This window comes from Crocodylus porosus, unplaced genomic scaffold (genome assembly GCF_001723895.1).
Source record: "Crocodylus porosus isolate Cpor-Errol unplaced genomic scaffold, CroPor_comp1, whole genome shotgun sequence".
NCBI classification, from domain to species: Eukaryota; Metazoa; Chordata; order Crocodylia; family Crocodylidae; genus Crocodylus; species Crocodylus porosus.
Genome location: NW_017728931.1, coordinates 3,381,964 through 3,391,840, shown reverse-complemented (window position 1 = coordinate 3,391,840; position 9,877 = coordinate 3,381,964). Strand labels below are relative to the sequence as shown.

General features: G+C 41.5%; 1 protein-coding gene across 3 annotated transcripts in view; it reads left to right on the top strand.

Moving 5' to 3' along the window:
• Positions 1-9,877, top strand: part of RALGAPA2 (Ral GTPase activating protein catalytic alpha subunit 2) — a 357,121-nt gene that overhangs the window by 66,382 nt on the left and 280,862 nt on the right. For 2 of the 3 annotated variants that reach the window (XM_019544076.1, XM_019544075.1), the window contains 2 exons: positions 6,874-6,917; positions 8,507-8,684. In XM_019544076.1, coding sequence (XP_019399621.1) covers positions 6,874-6,917; positions 8,507-8,684 — 222 coding nt within the window. Of the gene's footprint in view, positions 1-6,873; positions 6,918-8,506; positions 8,685-9,877 lie in introns of those variants that run through there. The other variant, XM_019544074.1, reaches the window with a different exon arrangement.

The window sequence follows — 9,877 nt, the reverse complement described above, 5'->3', positions numbered from 1 at the left end:
GCCACCAGCAGGGACTTGGGGAAATTTTGTTTACCAGGGCCCCCCTTGGAGTCACCAGGAACAATGGCCACAAGCTGAGGGAGGATAGGTTTAGGTTAGATATTAGGAAGAACTGCTTCACGGTAAGGGTGATCAGAGCCTGGAATAGGCTTACCAGAGAGGTGGTGCTCTCACCTTCCATGGAAATCTTCAAAAGGAGACTGGATAGGCGTCTGGCTGGGGTCTTATGACCCCTACCACTCCCAGTGCTCCTTCCTGCCCATGGCAGGCTGTCGAACTCAGTGATCTATCTAGGTCCCTTCCGACTCATTGATTCTATGAAAGACAAATAGAGAATTTTCATCTCTCTTAGGTTAAAATTTTGATGTCTTTCTCTTTTTTGTTTCCCGTGAAAATTGTCCACTTCCTTCACACCAGTAATTTGAATTTGGAAATGTTAAGTTGCACTTTTCAGCTTCAAACTGAGAAATATAATAGCAAACTAATTTCGACATATGCTCTGAAACCTCTGTGCATCACAGATGAGCACACCTGAAAATGCTATTTTTCTCTTTTCAGGAATATGATGCTTGCAAAGATTAAAATAGAGAATGTAGAATGCAAGAGTGTCTTGCTACATGTTGTGGCACACAACTTTTTTTAATGTTAGGTATTGAGCCCGTTTTCTAAACTAACAGTGTTGTAGTATAGTGGTGTATGGCCTGCTACCACTGAGAGGGAAAAAAAAGCAAAATTGATTTTATTGGATAGAAGCAGAGAATGTTAGGGTTGAATAGAAGCAGAGAATGTCAAACCTGGGTTGAATAGGAATAATAGGAGTGAAAGGAGTAGAGAGTAGGTACAGGTAACGGAGGCAGGAGCTGGAGTGGAGCATAAAGGTACAAACATAGTTTGGAAGTATAATGGCAGAAGGATCAGTAAACATGTTATAGAATCACTTGAAATGTTCCACTCCAGAACCAGGAAGTGATCCCATGAACCTTAACTCCTTATGTACTTCTGCTTTAGGTAAACATCTGTGAAACCCACATACAATGCATGTCTCCTTCCCCTATAGAGGTTAGCAGCTTATTATCACCAGCAGTTACTTTCTTAGATCAAGTGATGAAAGTGTCACTGCTGGATAAAAAGGTCCAAATATTGCTGATGACTGAAGTGGGGGTGGTCAGAACAATTTCCTATGGTGCAATTTTGTTTTGATTTTTTTTTTTTAAATCAGGAAATTTCCTTAAAAGAATAACTTATTGCAGAAAATGTAACTTGGTAAACCTAACACTCAAAAATTGAGAGATACGAAGGTGGTGTTTAAATTTTAGTTTAGCTCCTTTCTGAATCTGCATTATGATGCAGGCTTTAATACATATTTATGATATGCAAGGGGAGTTTAGGTTTATTAGGAATAAACTTTTTCACCAGGAAGATAGTGAAGTGCTGGAACCAGGTTACTTAGAGAGGTTGGGGCTCTCCATCTTTGGAGGTTTGTAAGACCTGGTTAGACAAAGTCTGGGCTGGGATGATATAGTAGGGGCAGATCCTGCTTTGAGCAGGGGGTTGAACTAGATCAGTGGTTCTCAACCTTTTTTGTACCAGGACTGATTTGTTAATATCAATGGCCACTCCCAACACAGTGCCCCTCACTCCCAGCCCCCACTGAGGAGCAGGAAGGGGGTGGGTCGGGAAGAGATATGGCGGGTCCTAAGCAGCCTCTTGCAGGCTAGATCTTTGCCATTCTGCAAGGGAAAAATAAGTTTCCCACATTTTTCTCCATTAAAGGAGTATCCATTCTTAAAGTTTGTTTGCGACCCTTTCATTCATTCTTGCGACCCACTTTTGGGTTGCAACCCATGGGTTGAGAAATTCTGGATTAATTGACCTCCTGGGGTCCCTTCCAACCCTAATTTTCTGTGTGTCATGAACCCTGTTAGTTTTGGTGTTCATGGCATGTCATAATTGTTTTCTTGTATTTTATTGTAGTGATATGGCATGTGCAGTTCTGTTGGAAAGCCCATGTTATGCTGTATCCATTTATGCTATTATCACTATATGGATTATGTTATGTTGGCTATGTATATCTTTGTGGTTTTGAATATAGCTTCACCAGGGAACTTAGGGGCTAGGGACAGACATTCAAAAAGCCTGGGCGTGAATTGATTCAATCTTTGCTGATTAGTCTAACCTGGCTAGGCTGAACCGGTTTGTAACTGCACAGACATCCCAGAAATGCAGGCATATGCCTGCAGTAGCTCAGGCTAGAAGCTGGGGGATGCTAGATCAGCCTTCCCATCCCTTCCACAGTACTGAACTGAGGGGGCAGGATGCTCTGATTACCCCAGCAGGGAATTGATAACAATGTTTATCACCCCATTAAGAAAACAACAGAGGGACATTACCAGCTACCTGTTGATTCTGCCAGTTGATTCAGCACAGACCATAGCCAGCATGTGGTCTGCTAGCTAATACACAGACACCTCAAGGCAAGGCAGAGGAGAGAGGGGAATTTCTGCTTAGCAGGGAGTGGTGAGGGGGAGCAGCCCACAGTCTTGCCGGAATTGCAGCCAGGAGCAGAGGGGAAGGGCCAGCCCTGCCGTGGAATGGAGAGCCCCACCCCTCCCTGAGAGCATGCCAGGATTCTGGGGGAGTCTGGTTTAACTTAAACTAGCAAAGGGTCTGAGACAAACATTGCATAAACCAGTTTGACCCAAATCAGTTAAATCTGATACTACATTCAACCAAGTTTATCTCAAACCTGTTTCAGCTATTTTCAAACTGGTTTACGTGCACTGAACATCTGTTCTGTTACAGGTTTAAACCAGGTTCTGATCACTTGAACTAGTTTATGTGTAATGTCTGTCCCTAGCCATGGAGTGGACGGAACTGCTAATTGTCCCTTGCCATTGTGTTCCAGGGCCAGGACTTTGTTTCTCAGAATAGCAGAAACAAGGGGCCACTGGTAGGGTGGGCAGCCCTGGGCATTGTCTGGCTGCAGTTGAGGAATCAGCTCCACAATAAGAAAGGATCTGAGTGTAATGACCCAACAGGCTGAGGAAGTGCAAGTAGCCAAGGAACCAGAACCTTGTGGAGGATTCTGGTGACTCATGGAAGATTAGAATAATACTGATTAAGGGGCTAGCTTTGGAAACTTTTCAAGATCTGGTCCTGTTAGAAATCAGCGTTTGTGTTGATTTGGTCATTACTAACCTAGTAACTGGGGTTAGTACAGTGTTTTCCAGCCTTTTTTGTCTCACAGCACATTTACTTAAATTAAAAAGCACCACGACACACTGGACGTGGAGCAGGGAAGAGGGGGTAGCACGTGGTCAGCCGGACACTGACAGGGAGGGGAGGCACGTGACCAGTCGGATGGCATTTTGGTCTGGAGCCACACCCTCTGCGTGGCTGGAGCCATGCTCCCTGTTTGTCTGTGTCCGCAGTAGCAGCAGGTGGGGGTATGGCTGCAGCCCAAAATGCCGTGCCACACCTGCTGTGGCACACTGGTTGGGAAACACTGGGTTAGTAAACCCTGCATAGCCAGAGATTCAAAGACATATATTCAAAGGACTCTGACAGGGATTCTCGTGAAAGGTTAGGTGTAGGTAGATGAGAGGATAAGAATCTGTACTTTCGTGACTCCAGACCTGTGGTCTGTTTTGTTTGCATAATTCTTTTTGTCCTATGTAATAAATCCTTTTACTGCTTTTTTTTCTAATTGATTGCTGGTGGAGAAAGTGATTTCTGGGTGAGTGATATACTAGGCTGTCGCAGGGCACTAAGGTGCCTGCTCCTATAAGAGCAGAAGCTGCCTAGGGAGAGGGCCCTAAGAGCCAGACAGAAGCCCACAAGTGCAGGTTACTAAGGCAGCAGGCACATAGAAACCCCAAGGCTGGGACTAGACGGGGAGTTCTCTGTCAGCAGCCAAAGGGGAAGAAGCTCACCAGAGAGGCTTGGCTGCCTGTTCTACTCCGGGTAGAATTAAGGGGCTCCAGGAGCTCACCAGAGACCCTGGCTTATAAGGCAATTAGTGTTGGGAGAAGTTTGATGTTTTAAAGGGACAGAACACACCCTGAACTGCTTATATTGTGTTATAGCCCAGGGGCTCAGATTTTAGTTGCTGTTTGACCGGTGGATTGGGCTGAGGCTATTGGGGAAGGAGAAGGCCTCATTGGGGGCCCACAACAGTATGGGTACCCCAGTGCCAGAGAAGAGCGCAGTGATAAGGGGATGAGCAGCCCTCAGCACAGAGACAGGGCTGCGGAGATCCCAGTGAGGACAAGGAGCCAAGTTATAGCAAGGCCCAGGAGAGACAACATCAGTACTATCTGCAAGGCTTGAGGTCTGGTAAAGGAGTGGTTTTGGAGCCATGCATCTAGCCCATAAGGCTGAGAGTGTCCCGTGAATCATCCATTTTGAAGCAGGACGCCAAGGGGCCTAAGAACCCACAGTGTTCAGTGGGGTCCAGCAAGACTGTGTCCAGACAGTAAGGTCAAGGGCAGCCTCCCCATATCAAAATTACCAGCAGGAAGTGGCGGATGAGAAAGTGGGTGCTTGTTGGGTAGGATTGGCATGGTCAAGGAGCCCTAGGTCCAATCCCTGGGCCATCCCTGGGGACCCCATCCCATGACACAGGCTGACTCTCTCCATGGAGAGGGGGACCTGTAATTTCTTCCATAACCCACAAGTGAAGACCACTTGAGGCTAAGATCTGCTGGGTTAGGGCACTATCTCAGGGCAACCTCAGGTCTGTTCCTTGAGGCAAGTGACAGTGCAGTGGGGAGAAACTGAGCTGTTGGGGGTTCCCTGTTAATGGATTTGTGACAACAGGAATAGAATCCAGTTATTTAGGCATCATTCAGCTAGCCCAACTGCAAGACCCTCCTTTTTCTTCCCACAAATAGCCTACCTCACTACCTTCCAGCGCCTCCAGTGTCTGCCAAAATTAGGAGAGATATGCTGCAAATAAGTCTCGTGCCCTCAAGCAGCTTGAGTTCATTCCCATGGCACTATCCGTTCTCTGTACTGGATGAGATCCTAAAGCAAAAATGTCATCATGTAGTTAAAAATTGTATCATAGTGTATGCATAAAAAGCTGAATCAAGATTTCATTGACAACTTGGATGAAGGCATTCCCTAAGTTTTGAACACTAGATTTTGAAACATTAACATTCTTTTAATATAATTTTGTCTTTCTTTAATAACTGTAAAGCCTTAATATCAGTTGTGCAAGAAGCTAGTCTTATACCCCACATGAAACTTGAGAAGCCAATAATAGAATGAGATAGAGGCTTATTTGCCTTATGAAGCTTCACAGTTTTTGAAACAGGCTCACTTGTCACAGTTTAGGGATTTAACAAGAAGAGTGTGTATTTTAGTGCAAAAATCACAAACAGTGGTACAAATATCTTGATTTACAGTTTAGAAAAATAAATAGAAGAGTAGAGAGAGGCCACAAAATTAAATTAATTTTCAGAGTTCCTTTAGTTTTAAAAATCTGTTGTTTGTAACATGGAATCGGAACTTTAAAATATTTAGTTTGATAATGTTCCTGGTAATTAGAGTATATTAGATTCATTACTGCTGTGAAAATGAAAAGCTCTAATTCTGAATACCGCTGAAGTGGAGAGAATGTGTACTATGCTGCCTATTGAAATAATTGGGACCCATGGTGCTTTTCTAAGTACTGCTTCTCATTCTGGTTTCTGACATTGATTTTGCTGTTTAATCAACTACTGTGTTTTCTAGCTGAGCAATGATTTTATGATGGCAGCAGAAATAATGGGTGGAAATGAAAGGTCAAGGAAAGAGCTGTTGTCAAATTTCCAGTTAACACAGATGAAAATAAAAGGAGACATCTGCTTGGGTTGCTTCATGACAATTTCCTGTAAACTTGTATTGTGCAAATTAGGCTGAACTCAGCCTTTTTATAACTAACGTATTTTGATTTCTGAAATATAGTCATCATTAACCAAATTTTTAGGTAGTCTCACTTAGTATGCCAACACATTCATTTTTTTCATGCAGATGATTTGGCTATTACCTAACAGTCATGTGCACTGATACAGCAAATATGTAAATTTATTAGTGCAGTAGGATTAATTTAGTATTATAGAATGGCTAATTCTTGTTCACTAGAATCTAAGTATCTGGTTAAAGTAGTTTATTGATACTGAGCTATGAACTTGTTACTTCTCTTTGAGTTTAACAGTGACAATATTATTTTGAGAGTTTAGCTAACAGTATTTCACATTTTCAAATTTGGAATGTTTTTTATATTACGTTGTTAAACCAGCATTTTCACAGTTGCTTCTAATTTTGGCACATATGGGTTGAAATAGATACTGTGTGCAGTTAACACAAATTTTAAACCCCTGTATTAAATGATATTAAAACAGCTTTTCTTTTCTTTTCCATGAGTTTATGCATCTGCAAGCTTATTGGCATTACACACAGTGTGAACATGCATGCTTTTCCTCTCTGGTTTTGTCAGCATTGGTAAATTATGATGTAAAATATATGTAGAAAATGTTAATTGAGTTGTTTTAAATATTTTTCTTAAATATAAAAGTAGAAATCTCATTGGTTAGAGCAACCATTTTCCACTTCCTTTAAAAATGAGCAGGCATCTGAGTAAAACAAACATGTCAGCTGCAAAGCTGTACTGAATTTTTTTACATTTGTGCATCAGCATATAGCATATATAATATTAGTTTTACATTTTTTTCCTAAGATATTTCTTAAATAAGCACATTGCAGAAGTAGTATGATGAACAGCACAGCACAGCACAGATGGTCTTTTGCAGCCAACATGCATGTTTGACAAAAGCAGGCACCTTCAGATATTTTACCAATGTATTTTTCTGTTTTGTTTTTCAATTTCAGGATCCATTTTGAAAAAGCTTTTGCACACTGGAAATTCTATAAAGGTATTTCTCATAGATGATATATTTAGTGTTTCTTGCTGCTTCAGTTTAACTGGTTCTGCAGAGTAATGTCTATCTGTCAATCTAATGTATCTGTCAATCTAAATTCCAAATGTGCTGTAATCATTTTTCAAATGACTGTATACTGATTATTACAAAAGTTCCTGTAAGTGGTATTTCTGTTTTTAGTTCGCAATTTTTTTCCTCAGGTTTACAAGTTTACCTCATTATTGTAATATTTATGTGATGATTTGCTACAGCTATAATACATTTTGTTAATTCTGCCTCTGGAAAAGATCAGTTTCTATGGGTTAACAGATCCTCAGATATCCCTAGCTAGAAAGTTGACACATTATACTGTTAGTTTGAATGCAAAATTTTGTTTTTGTCAGTAGTTGTTAATCCATTGTTCTTTTTCTCATTCAAATACCAAAAATTAGAATTCTACCATATTTATTAGCTTTCTTTGTTAAAAGTTTACTGAGGGTCCTGTATCATTGGGTTATACAAAATAAATCATAACATGAATAGTAATTTCATTAAGTAGAGTTTTTCAAGGAAATACCTGGACTACTATGGCACTCTCCTATCCCCATTGAAGTCAATGGCAAAACTCCCATTGATTGTTATCAGGGTCAGGATTTCACACCTGATGTGGTATGATATATCATCAGTTGCTATATGCAGGAAGTACAACCACTCTACTTCCTTCGAGGATCAACTTTAAGGTTTTGAACCTTGCATGCTACTGAGCTACATTTGGCAGATGCGGAATAATTTTCTGGAGTTACCACAGCTGTTTGACTCCTGGTTCAAGCTGAAACAGCATCAAGGTTGATCCAACTTGTGACAGCCCTATAGGGCAGAGGTTAGGCACACTTTAGATGCAACATAATGTATCTGGGTCTGCAAATGAGCTGCTGGTTGTAACACTCCCACTGCTGTCACTTCTCCTACCATGCTTGTGATCCAGCCACCACTTCCTGTGCTGCTCTATGCTTGTAATTTCTCGTGCCACCACATTGCCACTGATATCCCAGGTTTGCAGGCCAGATGAAGTCATGTAGTGGGCTGGATCTGGCCTGTGGACTGTAGGTTTTTGACCCCTGCTCTAGGGAGCATTTTTTGGCTAGATGAAACTGCACCTTATCCTTATCTCTGGTGCCGGCATGCCCTCTACACTAGCAGTCGGTAAATGTTTTGAGTGGCAACCCAAAGACAACTCATCTTGGGTCTGAGTTGGGCCAGCACCTTCTACCCAGCCACCATGGCCACTTCCCCAGCCACCCGACTACAGCACAGGCAAAGCACCCTGCCTCCCAGCCACAGCACAGGGAAACCCCCTGCTACCAGAATGCTGCTAAAGATACCTAGCTCCATAGGCTGGATCTGGTTTACAGACCTTAAGTTTGTAATGCCTGTTTTACATGGTTAAACTAGCAGTTATTATTTTCTGATTGTCTGGGGATGGTGGAAGCGAAATCACTCACCATATTTCTGGTAAATAATCTTTCTAATTTCTTAAAATTGTATCATCGCTGTATTTTCAGGTTTATTTTAATATCACTTTCCACAAAATGTTCTTGTTTTAGATAAGATGTGAAGGAATCCGACTGTATCTTCTTTGGCTTCAAGGACTTCAGACAAATTGCTCAGAAGAGCAAGTGTTAATTTTTGCATGTCTTGTGCCTGGTTTTCCACCTATTATGTCATCAAGAGGTGCTTGTACACTGGATACCCTCATTAGTCCTCCTCCCAGTTTACTTGATGGTAAGTAAAATCATGAATATTCACATGACTAATGTATTGCACTCTTTTCGTCTTTAAATCATAGAGTTATAGGTATGGCTTATGGGGAAAATATCTAATAGGTCATTCGATATATCTTTGTACCTCATTGCATCTGAGATTTTGTATTGAGTTTATTACGCAATAAAATTATTTTCGTAACACCAGATTCCCTCTGTTTTTGTAATACCAGCACATACATTTTAGTTTTCTTACAGTTAGAAAGAGAAATAAATTGCCTAGGTCATCATTTCTCTGATTAATTTTGACCTGTCGCTGAATAGAATAAGTCGTAATAAGTTCTATTCAGTATAAATAGCTGAACTTCAGCTAATTGTGGAAATAAGGCTTGTTGGTGTTTATAGGTAGAAAAATCATTCTTAACTCTTTCATACATTGTCATTAGACACCATCTTCAAGATCTACAAAGAGCACTTCTGTACATTCAAAGGTGAGGATATTTGGCCTGTGGCAGTGGGGGAAAGAAAATGCTTGGTTCTCGTTCCAGGATTGCCCTTTCTTGTGCTTTTTGTGGATATTTAGGTCATTTGTATACTGCCTGTCTGCTGAGTCCAGGACTGCTGATGATGAAATGAGCTCTACCTACTCACTACTGCTCCAGACATGCAGAAACCCAGCAATTAGGCAGCGTGTGGCATGGATCACACTCGCAAGCATCATTCTTAGGCTTGGCAGCAGTTCTGTGCTCAACAGGGATGCAATATACACAAATCCGTGTTCCTATTGGACTGGTGGAGTAAACAGTTTTAGTTAATTGGCTTAACTGAAAGATGCAGTAGAATTCTGTTAGTTAGCCGTGTACTTGAGGATAGGCTTTTACACACCTTTACCGCTGCTAAATGTGTCATTTTTTGCCCAGGAACAAAAGCTGTCCCCACCTCTGAGGTCAGTTTTGGTCTTGCTGTGAGCATCATGCTAGTTCCTCAGTGGTCTAGAAATTAATTTTTATCTTGGTACCAGATTGGTCTGGATGGTATGGGTAGTTAGATTGTAAGGCTTTCAAGTTTCTCAACTTAGCAGGGATCTGGTTTGTTAGTATTTCAGGTCTCTGATAAATTTGCCTTAGGTTTAGGGGAAGGTATATCCCCTGAATAAGGAAGCAGAAGAGGGTTGTGGATTCTAGTTTCTAGTACAGCAAGTGTCTGCCTCCTATT